Source organism: Quercus lobata, chromosome 6, assembly GCF_001633185.2.
Source record: "Quercus lobata isolate SW786 chromosome 6, ValleyOak3.0 Primary Assembly, whole genome shotgun sequence".
Taxonomy (NCBI): domain Eukaryota; kingdom Viridiplantae; phylum Streptophyta; class Magnoliopsida; order Fagales; family Fagaceae; genus Quercus; species Quercus lobata.
The window spans coordinates 1,882,678-1,905,423 of NC_044909.1; the positions used below are offsets into that span (position 1 = coordinate 1,882,678).

At 33.3% G+C, this 22,746-nt stretch overlaps 1 protein-coding gene and 1 non-coding gene across 2 annotated transcripts; both read left to right on the forward strand.

Moving 5' to 3' along the window:
- Positions 1-1,652: 1,652 nt before the first annotated feature.
- On the forward strand, positions 1,653-1,848 carry LOC115951075. Its single transcript, XR_004083211.1, has one exon. It is a non-coding gene; the product is annotated as a U2 spliceosomal RNA (small nuclear RNA).
- A 12,180-nt stretch (positions 1,849-14,028) lies between these two features.
- LOC115994370 (cytochrome P450 CYP82D47-like) lies at positions 14,029-16,708 on the forward strand. The gene is made up of 2 exons (XM_031118496.1): positions 14,029-15,086; positions 15,820-16,708. The coding sequence occupies exons 1-2, from the start codon at positions 14,133-14,135 to the stop codon at positions 16,441-16,443; spliced, it is 1,578 nt and encodes a 525-aa protein (XP_030974356.1). The 5' UTR covers positions 14,029-14,132; the 3' UTR covers positions 16,444-16,708.
- The last annotated feature ends 6,038 nt before the right edge of the window (positions 16,709-22,746 follow it).

Sequence of the window (22,746 nt, forward strand, 5' to 3'; positions counted from 1 at the left end):
CCTAAATATTTAGCAATCATTTTAGTGTTTCGGTGTTAGCTACAAGAACAATGCATAAAGATTAATATAATCAGATGGAAATCAAACTACACCCCTATCAATTTTCTGATGTGGATGGATTCGTGGAATTGGCATTCAACGATCAAGTCATTTGCACGAGCAGACTAAGGTACTACACTTCAAGAGAAGATGCACTTGATTATCTTAAGGAAGTTTCAAATCCTCATTCATGGTACAGAGCCATATGGGTAGAGGTGGTATTATGGTCACTACTAATATGGGTAGAGGAGGTATTGTTTACTTTTATTTTTATTTTATAATTTCGTAGTAAAGGCCCTAGAGGGAGGGATAAATTAAACCTTGAATGTTTCTATTGGAAATAACAGAAAGTATTAGTTGAATTACAAAACTTTTATAATTTTTTTTATACTACCTCCATTGGTTGGATATCTACAACATTTATACATACAATAATTCATGGGCATCTATATCATTTTACAGAGTATGATATGGTTGGCACCTTGCTATTAATTATTCCATTTTTAGCAAATTATTCTTCCTTTTTCTTTAAGAACCAAATTTGATATGGCTGAAAGAATTTTTACCTCTTTTTCTCCATCATGCTATACTAGTGGCCATGTCTTCAATTGATTTGTTGGTAAAGCTTGAAAAATCAATTGGTTAATAATTCCCCATTCTTAATCTTCAATGGCTATTGATTTCAATAATCCTTTGTGAAGATTGATATATTTGTGTCTTCAAAGCAAGAGGGATTTTGCTTTCTCAAATAATACGATTCTTTTGTTTTTTTCAAAATTTAGATTTAAAATTTCAATTTCTAGAAGATAAAAAATATTGACAAATTATTATTATTATTATTATTTTTTTTTTTTTTTTATGGTACTCAAATACCAATCAACTACATGTCTAACTAAAAATCAGAGTAAAAAAAGTTGAAGATTTGACATGACCACAGGAAAAACTCTTGATGTGTCGTATCTCGTATGACTTATTTTTAATGGCAAATGAAATAGAAGTTTTATCTCTTTGTCATCTTTAGACAAAAAAGAATATTACAAACTCATCAACCAAATGGAGGAATGAGATTTGCACATGTGAAACTTGGTGGACCATTGTAACAGCAAGGTGCTAGCCAAATCATACAATGTGAAAAAATACAGATGCCCATGAATAATTGGGACACCTATATAGATATTCTTTCGTTCCATTTCTCCTCCTATAAAAGGAGTATAATTCTTTTGCAAGAACCCAATGAATGCAAGAAGCAGTCTTCTTCCATATTTCCATGTCTTTATCTTTGTGTTTGTGTTACTGATATCAAAGCCTACTACCCATTTAAATAATAAAAATCTAAATCTACTATTTTTGAGTAAGTAACTAAGTGAGACGCAGTCTATCTGCTATCTCTGAGAGTTTGTAAGGTAGTTTGTATTACATTTTAAGTAATGGTTCTTCGCCTGCAAATAATAGCATACGCTAAGACACCTTCCTGGTTAAGTGCATAAGAGAGATACATTGAATATGTGCTTCCACTCTTGCTGGTTTCAAATGCTGAGTCCCACATTGTGTAAGAGAGAGGAGGAATAAACAAAGCCGAGGTATAAAAGAGAAAATCAGAAGATGGGCAAAGCATACCTTTCTCGGCCTTTTGGCTAAGATCAAGTGTAGTATCTGTTCTTATCAGTTTAATATCTGATATGTGGGTCATCGGCCCACACGATATTAAATTTATTTCTTGAGGGGAAGAGCCCACCACAGTAGCTTGCTGCTGGGGCTCTTAAGCGTCGCCCATGCATTGCACTATTGCTCGGGCCTGGCGCACCCCATCCAATTCTAGTCTAAAAGTTCGAATTTGATTGAAGCATCACAAGTTTGTTTTCCTCTGTGCGGGTTTGATGTCCATTAAGTTCTAGTTTGTTTGGTGTAATTATAATTTATTTCTGATAGTCAATATAAAATGCAACATTTTTCACGCTCTAGATTTTTATTTACTACTTCGAAGGGTATGCTCACAATTCTAGAACGTCAAAGTATTGGTCTTGATCTATGAGCCACAACAAACTATACATATCTAGATAAAAGACTTATCTAAGACATGATGAACAATAAAGTATATTAGATATAAGACTTATCTAAAACTTGATGTTCATCAAAAGTTTGTGGCTTAAGTTAATTTAAAAGAGAGTTAAGAACTTATAACTCAACTGACCTTTTTTTTTGGTTTTTATTGGATACGTCAAGGGTTTCTTACATTGAAAGAAAAACAATTACTTAACTCAGCTGACTTTTTTTTAATGTTTTTATTGGAAGCATCTAGGGTTCAGTTATTCCTGAATAGAAGAAAAAAGTTACTTAACAAATGCTTGGTGGTCCTTGTGGTCACAATTAGGTAGGGTAGTCACGGTTTTCGCCACTCCTCATTTTCTTTTTATAAGCTAGAAAACAAAGTAATACATAAGTTCTTTTATATGGTGATGTTTATGACTAACTCAATTGACTGCTTTTTCAAATCAAATAGCCTAGATTCCCATAATTTATTTTTCTGATAGAGCTTTTATAATTGTATAATTAATATTAAATAGAACTTGTTAGGACATATGTGTTTCACATGTTAAGAACATATGTCATGATTTTATGTAATTGGCTTATTCTTTGACAAAACGCACTTTACTTGTATTTAGGTAGATTTAGGATGTCTTTAAATACTTTAAGAAATCTTGTTTCAAGATTAAGTATTGAAGTCTTCAAGTCTGTTTAAGAAAACAAGTTCAGAGTGCAAAATTATTAAAGCTTGACAGTTGGCTCGACAGCTACATCTATCGAGCTTAAGGAAGCTGTTCTACATTCGGTGTGCTCGACACCTACTCGACACCTTCTATCTGTCGAGATTTAAGATTTTCAGAATTCCAATATGATTTTCTTGGGATCCATAAATTTGTCTTTGGGCTTTCTTTTCTCCTAACCCTAGACATATAAAAGGATCAGTTTAAGGGCCGTCAAAGTGTTCACAAGTTGCACAAACTTTGAGCAAACTCTGTTCAAGCAAATTGTGACCAGAAAGGAAGTTCTTACCCTAGTTCATCTCTTTCTCTTGAAGAAGTTGCTGTGTATGTGCACCGTAGGGTTTTGTGACCAAGCATCTTCTTGATCTTCATCGTGTGGATGAATTGAAGAACTTTGCAACCAACAACCTTCTTAGTTGGTGATTGAAGTCGCGTACTGGGATCCACGCAATTGGTTAGTCACGTACTTGGGAGTCGTGCATCGGAAGGGGAACTGTCACTATAGAACAAGTCCAATTGAGTATTGGGGTAAGGGTTCAACTGTAGGTTGGTAAGGTACTTGGATTCCTTTACTTGTAACCGCTTGTTGTGATAATAGTGGAGTTTCGGGAGTGGTAACCTAAAAATCACCCGATAGGGTTTTTGCCGTTAGGTTTTCTGCCGTTAGGTTTTCCCCATTCGTAAACAAATCACCGTGTTATTTATTTTTCGCTGCATATTTAGTTTATTGGTGATTTGTTTGTGCCACCATGCGTTTGTATGATAAATTGATTAATTAATAATTTGGCTAATTAATTAATTAATTTCTATCACAAGGGGTCATTCAGTTTGTGGCCTATCAGAACTTCCACATCAAGTAGGGACCTTGAATTTCCAATCTTGATGTTCTTCTTCCCTTCAAGACAATGTTGTTTTAACGTTTTCCCCTTGGATGCACCATCATTCAGAATCACAAGTTGGTTGTGTGAAATTTGTTTTTTGGTTTTCCTTGCAATGATAGATAGATATTTAGTGAAATATGATTCTTTTTTTTCTTATTTACGTGTATCACAGATGAGCAGTGGATTGGGATCCATAATAAGAGGTACACTATTATGTCTAGTATTCCATTAGTTCTAATAAAAAAGATATTGAATAAGGTTATAGTCTAAGACTACAACTAATTTTGTAACTAAATTTTGTCATTTTAAAAATAACTTCACAACTCCCATTAAAAAAAAAATTCATAACATGAGAACCTCTCCTATAAAAAAAAAAAAAAAATTAATTCTATTTATTAGTTGGAGGAGGGAAAATTTCAACCAATTAAGCTACATGTAAAATTCTAGCTTCATAGGCTCTTGTATTTTTTTTTTTTTTTTTGGTTAATGATAATAATTTGCATTAATTATAATTTGAGATTACAACATTTACTAAGCACAAAAACCCGTGAATAGTGTTCGTAAACAATGTTTTGTCTTTAAAAAAATATTTTACTACAATGTTTTTAGCAATAAGTTTTTAGTTTTCAACAAATAAGTGGTATCCAGACAAATCTTAAGAGTATGATGAAAAAATTATTTAACCCAAAAACGCAAAATGCTTGTCACATCCCTAATTTTTTAAATTTTTTTGTGATTTGATTTTTATGCTAAAACAAATGCAAATTTTGAGAAATACGAATGATCAAGATAAAGGTATGATTTTAAAAGATTACTGTTCATAAGCATAAAAGGACATTTATCATTTATGTGAGAAGCTTTTTCATTGATGAGCTGTGAGCAGCTTTTTATTTATCAGTAATCAGTTACAAAACCAAATTCAGATGCAACCATGGGACCACAATAATTAGGGCCCGTTTGGTAGAGGAATTTGAGTATCCAAATCTTAAATGTGTCTAGAAGAAAATTGCTTTACTTATTTTATTTATTTATTTTTACCAGCTATTTGTACTGATCCGGTTAGACTCTTTCAATTATGCATGCCTATGGAATCTAGAAACATTTTAAGCTTTTGTCTTTTCTCTTCATTTGGATGATTAGTGCCTAGTTTATATAAAACACATTGGTTATTGCCTATTTGTAAGTTATGGATATTAATATTTGTTACAATTCTCATAAAAAAAATTGTTATCACTAAAAATCTTAACTCCTTTTTTAATTTATTTATTTTTTATATAAAATAGAAATTCTACTCTAACCTAACCTAACCTAAGTGTATATGTGTGAAATTTTCTTCTAGAGACTTGAAACTCGGCCCTTACCTTCCCCACCCCACAAGAACTTTGTATTTGTGAAATAACCATTTCGCTAAATGTACGTGGTAGTACAATCTTAACTTTTAAGTGTATGTGATTATCTATGAGATCTTGTAGTTATGATGAATCATATTGTTTCTATTTTTAAAAATATTCTTTTTTATTTTAGTTATATTTTTGATGATTTTGATAGTTGTTATTAGTTTGTATAGCTTAAAATAAATATAAATTATGATTAATAAAATTGATTTAAATGTATAGTAATTAAATTTCATATATTGATCATATCTATAATTTATAATCTATAACATTCATATAGACTTGATGACATTCAACTTTTGGTTAATCTCATAATATTGTATTACCCAGGCTTTGAGATCTCACAAATTTACACGTCATTATTCTCATACATAGCATAATATATGTTCTTTAAATAGTAAAATATATATATTTGCATATACAAACATAATTTTATTAAATTTCTATTAATAATTATTATATTTATTGAATTTCATAATTTTTTAAAAATTGTATTATATTAATTTTTCTTGTGCATTACATGAGTCACTAACAAGTGATAGCATAATTTCTCAAAAATTGATTTGTGTATAGTAATTACTAATTAGTACGCACTATTGTGTACATTTCCGTGCATGGGTCCTTGCTTCATAGCTTTATCATGATCTCACAAGTTAAGCTAAAAAAACACAAGATTGTTTGGTGTCATGTGTCCGTGTATGCGTCCTTGTTGCATATAGCTTCATGATCTCACAAGTTAAGCTATAAAATACAAGATGCCAAGATTGTTTGCTTCAGAGGCTTATTCTAACCCAAAATATAAACCAAAATGTACCTTGTAGATTATGATTGCATGAGGCAGTGACTCTACCACAATTACCTTGAAAATTAAGAAAAACTAGTCGCTAACCCGTGCAACGCACGAGATAGTTGAACGAAAGTTATACATATTCACTTTTATTGGTACAATCATTTGAAACCAATCAAATTAGATAATTCTAATTCTAAATAATCGTTGAAAATATGTATAAATAAATTAGTCAAATAAACAACATTCATCTAAAAGCCACAATGATATGGTTCAAGCATGTTCCAATAAAAAACCATTTCAAATAATTACAACATATCAATTTTTGGAAAGAAACCTCATCCCCAAGAAATAATGAGCTATCCACGTCAAACATTTTATTACTTTCTATTTTTTAAATTATCACAATAAAAAATGATATGACTGGAAATAAAGGTGGATAAATACTAACAAAATTATACAAATCACAACAGTGAGCTATTATACATTTATAGGATTTGAATACCACATGATTTAAAAAGAGGTTGAGCTTAAGAGTAAAATAGTGATCCTAGACCAATTAAATATTTTATTAAGCCACTCTACCTCTTTGTCCTCAAATTAGAAACAAAGTCCATTAAACACACTCAATTATATTCACTAATTCCAAAGAATTTACAAATATTATTTTCTATACTACAAGCAACATGCAATGCCTTATCTACTTTTGACTTCCATCAAGTGTAACAATTTATATTTTGATAATTACTAAAAAAATGCTAGAGAATCAAATTTTACAAAAATATTTCTTCTTGATAAATTTATTTATATTTATTCCTTTAAAAAAAAAAATCTGTACTATGCAAAAAACTAATCAATTTATACAATGTAAACTTTTGGGCTCTCTTAATTGTTAGACAATATGCCTTGCATTCAACTTGTGTAAAGATTCTAATCCCAAACAAGATGTGTTTGTTTAACACATAAATTATAAACAACTTTTAGCCTATGAACACGACATCACCTATTATCATTCCAGGCAATATGTATGTCCATAGTCTTGGCATAAATTACAAAAAACTTTTAGCCTATGAACACAACATCATCTAATAATGTTAGTTGGTATGAGAGAAGACTTTTGCTTCAAGAATACAATCGACAAAAAAATATTTCCCACAAAAATCATAAGTCTAGAAATAATCAATTATATGTTGAAGAAAATGCAATCGCTCATTTTTCTTATTCTATTGCAACTCTTGCATCCAAGAAATAGACGTTGGACCAAATGATCTAGATGAATGTCATATTCCCATTTTCCTTGTCTCTTTGTTTTTCTCTTGTCAACTATCATTTGGCCAATCCTTGCAATTTGAGTTACTTCTCTAGTCACCTCTTTCTATTTTATCGTAGTTTAAATTAAAGATTACATAATATTTACAAAGGGAACAAAATTAAAGATTATATAATATTTACAAAGGGGAAAATATCATATAATGAGCCCATGAGCTTTAGGCTTTAGCTTAAATGATACTTCCTCTTCCTGTGAAAGCAAGGTGATGTGCAATTTACCAATTAAAAAAAATGCAAATGGAAATTAAATAAAGACCTTGAAAAATATTGATTCTTTGTTTGAAGAGAAAATTTTTGATTTATGTTAAATAGAGCTCAATACAGCAGTGGCAGTTGAGGTTGTAAGAATGGTGGATTGTGACCAATCCAAAAATTCCTATCAAGCAAATGAACTAAAAATATAGGTAGAGAATGTGATGTTGTGCTTGTAGCTCCATGAACAAAAACTTTAACTGTCTAAACTTCTCAGCTCTCTCTTTAAAACTTTAACTGTCTAAACTTCTCAGCTCTCTCTTTAAATGTGCCATTGAAGCTTGTCATCCCCTCAAGTATCACTTGAAATCATCACATATCTCTAGCCAATCTTATAGCTTCCATGGCTGCCATTAATTACCTCCACCATGGTTGAATCCTTATCATAACACTTATGCTTACTCAGTGTTGATACTGTTGCTCTCCTTGCATCTAGATGATTACTCCAGGGCTTCCTTAAAGAACACTGTTAGGTTCTATGCCTTTAGGAACTAAATGTATTAGAACTTCATTATGTATTATGTTGGCAAACCATGATCAAAACATAGAGTCTAGGTTTAGGCTTGCTCAAAGTGTGTTTATTTGTTAAAGTTGGAATCAAGTGATTGTAGGATTTATTGGTCTAAATCTGCAAGGCTCGATCGATCGAAAATGGGACTCAATCGATTGAACCTCGTGCAGATTAATTTTTTTGTAGAATTTTCCAACTCAGCCCAAGCTCAGTTTGACGTGTAAGGTTTTATGTTTTACTCCAAGTATAAAAGGAAAAACCCTAGCTACGTTTTAGAGGTCTTTGATGTGCCGTGTGTTGAATCTCTTGTGAGATCTAGATGTGTTTACCTTCATACACACTTAGGGTTATCAAGATCAAGATTCATGTCAAGAACTTGGTGATCGCTTCAGTTGCTGCATAAAGAATTTAAAGATGATTTGAAACCTTTGAGTGGATCAAGGAAAAAAGTAGTCCGTGGACTCGGAGTTGTCACGTGGTCGTGGTAGTAAGTTTTTTACTCGAGATAGCAATAGGATGTTAGTGGTCTAAGTCTTATTGTACAAACTTCAATTCTTTCATAGTGGATCTATTTTTACCTTGAGGATGGCTAGGTTAAATCTTTCCCAGGTATTTTACTGGTTTGGTTTTCCCGGGTTATCACATCGTGTTTTCTTTATATTTCCGCATTATTTATATGATATGATTTGAATGTGTTAACCTAGATTTGAATAATTTATTTAAGTAATCACTTGGCTAAATAACTAGGTTAAACAACTTGTATTTTAAGGGGTCTAAAAACGTACAAACACTGCACATTAAAATTTATCTTTACATACTACATTGAATTTATAAGGTTTCCAACTCAAATTGAATTCAATTTTTAAATATATAGTACTATTGATATATTAGAAATTAGACATTACATGATTTCATTCTTGTGAAGTGTGAAACTGCCTGGAAAATATTTATACCATTTAATCATCTGTTTCAATAAAGTTTAGAGAGTTAGAAAAAATAAAATAAAATAAAAGGAAACATTTTTAGAATTTTGTTTTTCCTGAATCAATAACCTATTGCCTTATATCACAAAACAACAAAGACAAAATCATAATAAATAAAGTAAGAATAGCTACAAACATTGAGAGAAAATACGAGTTTCAATTTTAATATATATTTTTCAAGATTGTAGATTTAATGTTTTAAACAACGCTAATGAGCTAAATCATATAATAATGGGCATAATGCATAGCCTTGTCATTGTCAACATTATATTAAAATTAATAAAATATTTAATTAGAATGGATAAGAGGAAGCTTGACTATGTTCCACTTGAAAGCTCTCTAGCTTCAGATTGTACATGCCAGTACAAGAAGAGAAATGAATGAGTTGATAGAAAAACAAAGAATCAAGTAAACCCATCAATTGACTTCAAGGGGGAAAAAAAGGTTGAAGAATTGGAGTTCAATAACATATAATGAGAAAGGATGCTCACAAAACTATTAAAGAATGATCATTTGAAACATAGCTCCTGCAAAATGATATTAACTCAACAAAGCAATTAAAATTTTATTTTTAGTAATATTAGAATTAATGCATTGTTCAAAAGAGTAGCATATATATTTTTTAATAAGCATGGAGGTGTTTACTTGCATTGTTCAAAATTGATGCATTGTTCAAAAGAGTACTAGCATATGATTCGTTTACCTACAAAGTGGGCAAGAAAAGAATTGTAAACGAATCAGACATCAGTAAGCTAGTCTATCTCCAAGCCATAGTTAAAGAAACATTATGTTTGTATCCCCTAGGTCGATTAGCAGCACCACATGAATCATTGAGAATTGCATTATAGGTGGTTACCATGTTCCAATCGATTAATCACAGATGTATGGAAAATCCAAACAGATCTACGCATATGGTCAGACTCATTAGAGTTCAAGCCCGAAAGATTTCTCACCACCCACAAGAATGTTGATGTTAGGGGTCAAAATTTCGAATTGCTCCCATTTGGAAGTGGTAGAATAGTATGTCTTGGAATATCTTTTGCCCTTCAAATGGTTCACTTAGCATTGGCTGGTTTTCTACACATGTATGATATCTCAATTCCCTCGAATGCAAAGGTTGATATGACTGAGACAGTTGGTCTTACATACAACAAAGCCACCCCACTTGAAGTTCTCATCAAACCTCACCTACACCTTCCAAGCTTTATGGATTAAAGACTGTCTAATATATAATTCATGTGCAGGTCTAAGAATTGTGATTTGATCAAAAATTTGCCATGATTTGTCTATACTTTGTTGCTGGGCGTGCCATTTTGCAGGACACTATGAGTTTACTATTGTGAAATGGAAATAACAATGCCTAATAATTAGGGCAAAATGGTTATTTCTCCACCTTCATTATGTTGGGTTATTCAAACATAAATAGATTTGAATTTTTTCAATCTGATCCTCCAAAGAGAGATTTGGTCATAAGAAATCGAAATTTTTATACACCACAGAATGTCAAATTTTGGGTTTCACATTTTATGAACGAAAAAATAATTAACTGTGATTGTGTTGTTTTTAAATTACATTAAGTTAGCACTACCATGCAATATGTTGTATCATAATCTAATATAAACTAAGAAGATTTTTCTCAAAAAAAAAAAAAAAAAGAGAGATAAAGTTTTTTTTTTTTTTTTTTGAAATCAAGGTGATCAGAGCAAAGCAGGTGGTCGCAGGAATAATTGCCTCCTAAACTTAATCACCCTAAAAGAAGCTCATTCCCTTCTAAACTACATGTTTGTGTTGCAAGTTTTACCCCCATTGACAGGAGAAAGTATGTTAAATTACTAATTGTGCTAAAAGTTTAAACTATTGAAATATTTTAAATTTAATCATTTAAACACATGCTTCTAACAAAGTATCTTATAAGTCTGACCCTTGAAATATCTCCCCCCGTCTCTCCTTTGTTTTAAATTCCATCTTTGATGGCTGTTTTGGATTCATTAGTTAATTGTAGGGCAGTCAAATTCCTTAATAATTGTCTTCTTTAAGTTGCATCTTGAACATTTCAATTTGAACTTATCACGTTACGAACTTGATTCAAATTATAATTTCATGGAATTTTCCAATCACAAAACATCAACATATAATATAACTATAAAGTTGTGATTTACAACTATATTTTATGTTGGCTTTATTCCATGACAAAAAGTGTTGTAATTGCTTTAATTTTGTTCCTTGTATTTTGTGGGATTTTATTGTATTGGGTTTAGTATTAAGTTGGTGAAGAATCGAGCATGAAATGAAGATCAGTGCATTTCGTGACTAGCTCGCGAGAAGTTTATGAGAAGGGTTCCTGTGAAAAGGGCATGTGAGAAGCACATGACTGGAAACTGAAGAGTCGTGCTAGGCTGCCAATTTCACAATTATTTCATAGGTAAAGCCTTCCCGCGAGATACCTGTGAGACTCTCTGCTTGGAGGATTTTTAAGTATGACTTTCTTACCCTTCACTCATACTATATATACCCTCATTACCCACAAAAGTAAAAGAAGTCATTCAGAGAGAAAAACCCTAGATAGATTTTCTACAACACACACACACACCCATCTTTTAGAGAGAGAGCTACTCATCTTTAGAAAGAAATCATTGTAGCATTTTCTCCTTCCCTCTACCATTGTCATACCTTAAGAGGAGATTTGTACCCAAACACAACCCACACATTTTCAGAGTGTAGGTAGTGTTTTGGAGCTTAGGAAGCTTTAGGGATTTGCCAAAAGATGCCGGTGAGGCTTAGAGGATGCAATCGGGCATATTGCGAGATTCGGAGGGCTAAACAAGACACAGTTTCGAGAAGCCTTGTTGGAGTATGAGCTTGGAGGGCTTAGGTGCATTGGGTAGATTAGGCTTGGAAGGTCTCTTGCTATTCGTGTATCCCAACTAATTATCTAGTGGATTGATTACCGCTTGGAATGCAGCGGAGAGGTTTTTCGCCGAGTTCTTCGGTTTCCTCTTCGATAACACATTGGCGTGTTATCTTGTGTTTGCATTCTTCTTCCTTACTCTTTTACCTTTCAGTTTACTACTATGTTATAGTGAATATGGGTTAGAGTAGTTTATGTGTTTATCCGCTTGCATTTACTCTATTCCACACTTAGTATAAGTTAGAGTAAAATCAATTGAGCCGTAACTTTAATTTGAGGGTCTAAATAGCTCTTGTGTTTTCAACACATTTTCGAGCTTTCAATAACAATTTTTTTACATGCGAGATATATATTCATTGCATTCACATGAATCACATGTTCTTTTGATTTAGGGCATAGCCCTCCCACTTTTGTCAAAAGAATAAATTTAGAGACATTTTTTTCTACAACTAGCTAAAGTGATAGGTTGTGAGTGGTGAAATTAAAAATGATATTAATGATGGGTTCATATATACGTGATATCTACCGCTCAGAACTTGCCGCTCAAAACTATACATGAAAAGGTTGTGCTCTCCTACTCTTTGGAGGGCCATCCTTTGTTGTTTTACAATAATTTATTGTTGCTTATGTTTTATTTCTTCCCCTAGCTCGTGGGTTAATAATTTTGTCATTTAAATATAAGCCACACAAGTCTATTAGAAAGAAAATGATATATCATGGAATAATATTTATACAGAACAAGTAGATGACTCAGAAAAGTACTAGAGATTGTTTCAAACAAAAGAAAGAAAAAACCAAAACGGAAAAGTACTAGAGATTTTTTCAAACCATTATTAATAAATTATATTATAAAATTTTTGGTACAATTTTTATGGAAAATATTAAAAGTTGTCAACAAAATTAACAATTTTTTTTTTAAATTTTCTTATAAAATGTTTTTAAAAATAGTTTCTAAACCAATGTACTTAGAACATTCTTTAACATATTCATAAGTAATTTATCTACTCTTATATGTCTCCTGCAGCAATTGTAGAAAATCACAAACAGGAAAAAAAAAAAAAAAAAGGATTCAAATCTTCTAAATTTCCTAGGGTACTCTACCAATAGATTTCCTTAAATCCTAATCACCATTTTATGATTTAAAGGTCTAGATTCTACCATGTCAGCATTCCACTAACAATAATCTTAATTGTTTTATTTGCAACATCATTTTATTATTTTAAGAGTATTGTTAGTGGAATGCTGACATGACAAAATCTAGACTTTTAAATTATTAAAGAATAATAGTTAAGATTTAAGGAAATCTATTTGATAAAGAACCCTAGAAAATCTAAAAGATATGAATCCAAAAAATAAAATAATATGTAAAGCAAGATTTGTGATTGTGATTGACGTTACCGTGCTTGGGACTTAATGCAATCACATTGGGGTCTCTTGCTAGCTGTTTCTTAAAGTAGAAAAATGATACCGAAATTCTTTTTATTTTTATTTTTTAATTTTTTATGTTTTGATAACTGAAATAAAGGAAAGCAGTACTTTGAAAAGTAAGAAAAAATTAATAGATCAAATAAATAAAAGAAATATTTTAGTAAAGTGAAAAAAAATAAAGTATAGAATAATGAATATGATATGATTGTTTAAAAAGTGACTGAGTAAAATACAAAAAATAAATAAATTTTTATCTTGAAACCACCCCCCCTCACCCACCCACACACACACATATAGAGAGAGAGAGAGAGAGAGAGAGACTACTTTAATTGCTCTTTATCTTAGAATCCTTTCTATTGTGTTGTCCACAGAAAATTTTGACAATAAGATTGTGATTGCTACTTGCTAGTATATTGTTAAACAATCAATTGTGCTTTACACCGTCTAATAATGGAGAAGAAAATAATGAAAAAAAAAAAAAACAAAAAACCAAAAAAAAAACAAACAAACAAACAAACAAACAAAACAAAAACAAAAGAGGAAAAAACTGAGGAGATATTTTCTTACCTAATCTATCAGCATGGGTCATATAGATGTTGTATATCTTATCTTATCTAGTTGTATATCTTATATATCTATCTTATCAGTATGGGTCAAATAGATATTGTATTTTTTTTTTTTTTTTTTTTTTGATGAGAGATATTGTATATCTTATCTTATCTAGTTGTATGTCTAATTTTATTTTTCAGCTTGCTTGCCACGTATCTTGTAAGAACCACCTAGCTCCTTACTACGTTTGGGCTATATATATTTTCCCACAAAACCATTAATTGTCACTCACCAGAAACATCAACCATGCTCTTCTCCTGCCCATTCTTCACAAATTCTATGGCTAGCATATTCACCATTTTCATGTTCATATTATTTCTAATATGGATATCAAGAAGAGTTCAAAGAACTGCTACTAAACAAAGATCAGTTCTACCTGAAGCTGGTGGGGCTTGGCCTTTGATTGGCCACCTCCACCAGTTAGGAAGGTCACAACCGGCGCATATAGCCTTGGGTAACATGGCTGAAAAGTATGGACCAATCTTCACCATTTGGTTGGGTGTGCATCGAACAATAATAGTAAGCAGTTGGGAGATAGCCAAAGAGTGTTTTACTACCAATGACAAAGTCTTTGCCAGCCGTCCTAAAGGTTTAGCTGCAGAAATCTTGGGCTACAACTATGCTTTGTTTGGGTTCAGCCCTTATGGTCCCTTCTGGCGCCAAGTGAGAAAAATGGTCACGCTAGAGGTCCTCTCAAACCACCGCCTTGAAACGCTCAAACACGTTCGAGAGGCCGAGGTAAATGATTCTATAAAAGAGATACATAAGCTATTGGTCAAGAACAACAAGGTGATATTGGAGATGGAGAGATGGCTAGGGTGCACAGCCCTAAACATAATATGTAGGATGGTTGTAGGACAACGATTTGGTAAGGCTACGACCAAGGTTGAGAATGATAAAAATGATCAGTGTCGAAAGGCATTGAGAAATTTTATGGGTTTGAGTGGAGAGTTTGTGGTCTCAGATGCACTTCCATATCTAAGGTGGTTGGACGTGGGGGGACGTGAGAAAGCCATGAAGAAAACTGCAAAAGAATTGGACGACGTGACTAAAGAATGGCTAGAGGAGCATAAGCAGAGGAAAATTTCTGGTGGGTTGAAGGAACACCAAGATTTTATGGATGTAATGCTATCCATTGTCACTGATGATGATGAGACTTCCAGTTCTGATGTTGATACAATCGTCAAAGCTACATGCCTTGTAAGCTTTTGATAACCCTATTAATTCACACATAGTATAATATATTTCCAAAATCCCATTTGCTACATATATTCAATTAGGTTAACTTGTTAAACACACGTTATTTTACACAATTTTTAACACGTGAAAAAAAAAAAAAAAAAAAAAAAAAAAAAAAAACCTGAAATTATAACCTTTTTTTTTTTTTTTGTGTTTGTAAAATTGTATAAAATAATTTGTATAATAAACACTGTTCTATTGAATTTGTAGAGTTGATCCATTGACTTTGTAGACTAACAATTAAATTTCTTAAATAGATGAACACATGCATGGCCCATGTAAGAAATATAAATTCTCTGTACTACTTTTTGTATTCCACTTTATATTTTATGAATCACAACTTGTTGTATATTGTTTTTACTTTTTTAATTTTATAAAATAATTAAAGTTTTAAATGAAATAAAATAAAACCAAACACATGGCATACCACAATTAATGGAGCATAAAGTACAACACAAAAAGTGGTACAGAATATTTGTATTCCCCGTGTCTCACATAAAATTCAACATGGATCTGGAACTTCATTTTACAGAATAAAAATGTTCAAAAAATTTCATGATAATTATCTTGTGCATAATGGTTTATCTTGTGAATTCTTGATGCTACTAAAGATTCTTGGACCATGGCTAGAAATCTTAAAGCTTTAGCCGACCATCTAACATTCTAACCAATTCATATTATGTTACTTTTGTAGGCCCTTATCTTAGCGGCTTCAGACACATCAACAATAACATTGACATGGGCTCTCTCTTTACTTCTCAACAACCCTGAGACCTTAAAAAAAGCTCAAGAAGAATTAGACATCCATATTGGTAGAGAAAGGCAAGTGAAAGAATCAGATATGAAAAATTTGGTATATCTCCAAGCTATCCTTAAAGAAACAATGCGTTTATACCCTGCTGTACCACTCCTAGTGCCACACGAGTCAATGGAAGATTGTACTTTGGTTGGTTACCACGTCCCAGCAGGCACACGACTTATTGTTAATCTTCCAAAACTCCATCGAGACCCAAATGTGTGGGTGGATCCTAGTGAATTTCGACCTGAAAGATTTCTTACAACTCACAAGGATGTTGATGTTAGAGGCCAAAATTTTGAATTGATACCATTTGGTAGTGGTAGAAGAATGTGCCCTGGGATCTCATTTGCCTTGCAAGTTATGCAACTCACACTTGCTACTTTGTTGCATGCTTTTGAAATTTCAAGCCCATCAAATGAACCTGTGGACATGACAGAAAAAGGTGGACTTACAAACCCGAAAGCTACCCCACTTGAAGTTTATCTCACTCCTCGCCTTCATGCTCAAGTATATGCATAATTTGACTAGGTATCATTTGATAAATTAAAATATGCATGGTGTGGTACAATGAATTGGTGTATGCGATTACCATGTAACCATTCAAGAGGCAAACATTAGAAAAGTAAAAGTCATTTGAAAAAGTTATCAATTTAGCTTTGTTTGAAGATAAGTTCCGTATTTGTCAAGTCATATTATGTGTGACTTGTAATTTGCATTTGTCTTGTGAGTTCTGTTTTTGAAGGTTGGATCTTTTTTGTAAAAATAAGTTTTTTATTTATTGTCATTTTATGGGTGTCTTGTAATTCGGCATTTGACTTATGTTGTGGGGAAAATTTTGATGTTCCCAAATAGAATATAGAGTAGCCAAGTCAAAACTCGATGATGGGCCCTTGAAATAAAGCCTTGGCTTTCGATTTCGTGTAAGCCCGCCCAAGCAGGAGATAGAAGCTGCACCCTGACGAGAAGACAACAATAAAGCCCAATAAACACATTAATGTTGTTAGTTTTTTATATTATTAGTCCTTTTACAACATCATAACTTAAATCAATCCTCCAACGGTATGGTAAATTATATTCAATCATTAAATAAATTTAATAAAGCATTAACTTCAGGAAATTCTTGTGTATTTTGTTCAATAGGGTCCACAATACTCTTAACCATCATTACATTAATATGAAGAAAAAATTCCAAAAAGTCTCAAATACATTATAGCCTCCCATAGTAAAACAATAAGTAAATATTAGCGGCTGCATAGTGATGAAAAAGAAGTTATTTGGCATGGTGTGAAGGGAGAGAGAGATCCTAGCTCAGTGCAGCAAGTATTAAACTAAGATTTTTGGTGAATGTGTGTTTATAAGGCATGAACGAGGTGAATGTGGGCTGTTTTGAGTGAGTGGGATAGGATTAATATTGAGATCAAGGCTTTTTGTGAGTAGTAGGCTGTTTGTAATTAGTTGGGAGACATTTATGAGTCGTGGCTGTGTAAAAGGGGGGAAAAAGAATATATGAGATTATATGAGTGTGGGCCAAAGATAATGAGTGGTGAGCTTAAGAAAAGCTAAAACTCCAGCAAAGTGGCAAGCAAATCAAGAGTTTCAGAAGGAGTGGTTGTCCTCCAGTGGGTTGAGGTGCTTATGTTTTTATAATGGAGCTTCAGAGAAGCATTAATTAACAAGAATCCAAAAAACTTAGGATTAATCAGAGGTAGTGAATCCAGGTTAATCTTCCTAGGATTTTTAGTCAAAAGTAGGAGATTTACTTTAGGGACTGCCTTGCTTCTTTGGGTAATGATGGGATTTTTGAAGTGTTTTGCATTAAATGCCAGGATTTCTGGGGCTGAGCTTAATCAATGGGATTAAGGCATGTATCAAGAACGAATTCTAATGCTACAACTGAGATTTGGACCCCCAAGAAATAAGATTTCAACACCCCAAGCCAGGTGTCAAACTTTAAGTCCACTTTAGGGGTTCCGTTGGAGATCCCTTTATGCCCTCCAAACCACATGTTCCCAATTTTTCCCCTTTAAGATTCATGGGCTTGGAACATGAATCATGTCTTAAACGTTTTAAACATTTATAGCATCAATTTATTGAGGTTTGGATAATTTGGTTTCAGCTCCCCTTCTGCTAGAGGTACAGTCTTAAGGAAGATAATGGAATTCCATCATCCTTTAGACTTCAGCTAATATGACATCCCTTGGGCACTGTTCACGTCAGGTAGAGGGTGGCAAAAAACTGATGGGACAGCCCCTAGTTCATCCTCAAAGATTGGTTCTCTTGTAGAGGTCTTTGTTTGTTTTTTGACCCCTTAAAACACAACTGAATTAACCTAGTAAATTAGCCAGGTGATTACTTAGTCCAAATTTTAGATCTAGGTTAACACAATCATATAATCATATCAATATAAAGTGCAGAATATAAAGAACACAAAGATATGATGACCCAGGAAACCACACCAGTAAAAACCTGAGGAGGATTTAGCCTAGCTATCCTCAAAGTAAACCAGAATCCACTATGAAAGAATCGAAGTTTTACAATAGCGACTTAGACCACTAGTATCCTATTGCTACCCACCAGTAGAAACTTACTGACACAACCACGTGCAAACTTCAAGACCATGGACTCCTTCTTTCTTGGATTCTCCAATAGATACAAGCACACCCGCTTGTGTTTCTTTTAGCTCTTTAGTGCAGCAACTGAATGATCATCAAGCTCTCAATAAAATCTCCTCCTTGATAATCCTAAGCATCTGTGAAGGAAACCACCTCTCAAATCTCACAAGAGATTCACACACAGAGCAAAATAGAGCAACCACAAAAACGTGGCTAGGGTTTCCCTTTTATACCTAGGGCAAAACATAAAACCCTACACGTCATATGGGCTTAGGGCTGAGTTGGAAAATACTGCAGAAAACATTCTGCCTGAATTTCGATCGATTGAGTCTAATTCTCGATCGATCAAGCCAGACCAAATTGCACAATGAATTCTGCAACAGCTTGATTCCAACGTTACACAAAAGACCTATACTTTGAGCAAGTCTAAACAAGACTAAAAACCTGTTTTAATCATAGTTTGCCAACAATACAAATTAGAGTTCTAATAAATAAGTTCCTAAGTACTTAGAACCTAAAAAACTCCCCCTTTGGCAATCCATGACAAGACACGAACACAATGCTCAAAGTTACAAGGAAAACAGCCTTTTACAAACAATAAAGCCCATTACCAAAAAAAAAAAAATTCAACCTAACCACTATCCATCAATTGTAAGTGTAGACAGCAGCACGACTGAATCAACCTATATTTTTCTTGAAATGCTCAACAAACACATAAACGCGTGTGTGGAAAATACAAGCAAAACAAAAATAAATTCTTGACTTCACAAAACACAAAACAAAGACATATATCATGAACAACTCATAAATATAAATCAATGAGCAGTGAAACAAGAAATATCTCCCCCTATCATGTATAGCCCAAAAACAATACATTAAGAGCCAAAAAGTAAGTACACAATAAAGCACCTAGATACAAACTAATAGCTCCACAAGATCCAACATACAAAAATCTCCCCCTAACTACAAAAATCCTCTACAAGTGTATTCCCCCTTTTTGTGACAGAATGCCAAAGGGCAATCAGAAACCATTATCAAAAGGAGGTGGCGAAGGCGAACGTCTAAGATGCGCCAAATCTGCTCACAAAGCACGGAGCTCATCAAGCATGTCCACCAAAAGCTGACCATGAGCCGCCTGAACAATTATGACAGTCTCCAATGTACGATAAATGTCAAAGTCATCCGAAGTAGATTGTGGAGGAACAGCAGCACCACCACCACCAGCAGGATCAGCAGATGCCTCACCAGAAGTAGTACCTGTACAAGAGGGAGGAGGGGGTGCGGTACCAGAAGGCTCAACTCTAGGACATTTAGAGCTCTCTCGCATATGAGTAGCCCTTTGCCTAAGAAAGGTGGCACCTATGGGAGCAACTATGTGTACGGGCTCAGAAGCGAGGAAGTCATCTAACCCTAAAAACAGCAAAATCCAATGAATAAAAAATAGGATGAAAAAGAGCATGAGTAGTAGAAGAACTCCTATAAACCTCATTCACAAAACGAAGAAACAAATTAGGAAAACTGATAGGAGCATCAGTAACAAGAGCGTACAAAAATGCACATCGCTCCAAAGAAATGGTGTGCAGATAAGAGATAGGCCACAAGGAATGACACGCTATCCTAAAGAAAAGATAGGTAGTCTCAGTGAGCTCAACAGAAGTAATCTGAGGATCAAAACCCCATCGGATATAAGTCTCAGTGATGTAAGACATGATGTCATCCAAGGGAGGAGACTCATCATAAGGATAGATAGGGTGCTGGACCAACGATACCCCAAGAGTATTAGCCACTACCCTAGGAGTAATGGTATACTCTACACCTCGTACCCAACTCTTTACTAAAGTGTTGGAATCATAGATGCAGATAGAGAAGTTCGAGTAGAACTCTTTAATCAGGGCAGCTGGAGGAAGATGACCAATATCCAACAGTGGCAACCAACCCCTATGCTCAAAGTTTTCCTTAATGGCAGAATCTAGCTCATCTAGCAAAACCTTACGCTCAGCCCAAATCTTTCTCCTAATGTTCAAAGTCTCATACAGCTCCTTGTTTTTCTCACTCGGAAACAACTTACTCTAAAAGGGAGGCTCAGATAAAGAGGAGGCTATCCTATGGGCTCTAGTCTTCCTAGGCATGGTGCTAGGGTAAGGACAAGACACAAGGACAAGACCGAAAAGAACAAAAAGAAAAAAAAAAAACAAGGGCAGACTGCAAGTTAGCACAAAAAAATAAAAATAAAAATCTATATGATGCATGAGCAGTATAATGACATGATGCATGCTCTAAATGCAGTGAGATCAAGTTCAATTTAAGTTTAAAATCACAAAATTGGCTTGAGCATAGAGTTTATAACAAAAAACCCCAAAATTTTGAAAAACCACTTGTTCAATTTGTACCAAATTGACCAATTGATCATTACACAAGGTAGAAAACAATTCATAATGATCAAATTAATCAATCCAACAAGCCAATTTCATCAATTAAACCCAGTTTGAACAAAATTCCCAATTCAGGTATATTCAAGCCCTAGAAATTTCAATTTCTCACAAAACAACAAATTGATCAAATTAAACCATCAAGAACAGTTATACATCCTCATATGACAAAAACCCATTGATCGATTTGAAGAAAATAAGCTTGAAACATCAAAAACCCAAAATCCTATAAGTTCGAAATTTCCCCACAAATGCATGATTTAATGCATGAAACATGAAAATAAATGCAAAAAGAAGGGTAAAAGGGTCTTACCGGCCTTAGAGGAGAAAAACTTTGCAAAAAGAATGGAGAAAAACAACAAAAAATCTTGATTGGAGCCTTGACCGATCGGATAAAGAGAGAAAGTGTTTGAACACGTGAGAATCAAGTGTTTTAAAAAACTCTCTCTACGATTTTCGATTGATCGAAAATTAGGTTCGATCGATCGAAACACACAGAACCAAGCCAAGAATTTTTAATTGCAATTTCGATTAATTGAAAAACAAATTCGATCGATTGAAATACACAGAGCCAAGCCAAAACTTTCTAGAATAAAGATTTTTGAAAAACAAAGCAAAATATTGCAAAAACTCCTCAAAGCATTGAATTTTATGAATAAAATGCATGAGTATGAGATGAAATGCTTCTCAAAAACACAAGTTTTGAACCCATTTTTCCCCAAAATTTAAGGAGTTCAAACCATTCTCTTAAACTCTCAAGCATCAAATATGATTTGCATAAAACTCAAGCAATTTTCAAACTTGGTTGGTCAAACCAAAGACACACACAATAACATGTACAAAGTTTAACAAAGAGTAACTTGTGTAGTGTATGCAACTAGCAAAAACTTGAGATACATATGAGGTGATATGTAAATAAAAATCAAACACAAAGTCTACAAAATTCATCACATAGAATTTGAAAAAGACTATCACCTAAATAGTTACATCATATAACTCCCACATCTCCTAGATCATAAGCTTGCGATCATATAAGTTTCTTAATTTGCCTCATATTGTACACACAAATTTTAATTTAGTAGAAATTTATTAAAATAACCGGGATAATGTACACACCAATTTTAAGCATTTAAACCGAGGTGACACTTTATGTTCTTTTTGTGCATGTGCTACATTTTCTCGAGCACACAATCTTACGATATACACTAAGGTGGTCATGATTGGCTAGTGAACCATGGTGAGAAGGTTATTTATGCCTTTCTCCAAAGGTTCAAGTCCGACAATCAAAGACATGTGACTTCAAGATCAAGACAAAGTGATCAAAAACTATAAACATCTTTCTCACACAACATGCACTACAAAGCTTCACCTAGTAAAGTGTAATAAATAAGCTCATCCAAGCTAAACAAGGAACAAAGACATGTTATGTGAAAATAAATTGACCAACCTTGTTTTCAATGCCAAGAAAATAATGCAAAACACAATTTGCTTCCATTTTCCTTTTTCCCTTTTTTTTATATTTATTTTGAAAAGAAGAAACAAAAAACAGTCATAGAATGAAATGCATGAATGTAATGCAATGCATATCCTAGAAACAAATAAAACAAAAAACAAAGAACAATGGTCACAAAGAGTATAGCATTGAAGCACAAGGACCATGTCAGAAAGACTCACTTAGACTGAGCCTTTTGCATCCAAAACTTTTTAGATGCACCTCGAGCATTTGAGTTATTATTCATATGAGAGTGATTACCAACTCTAGGATTGGAATAAAGGTTTAG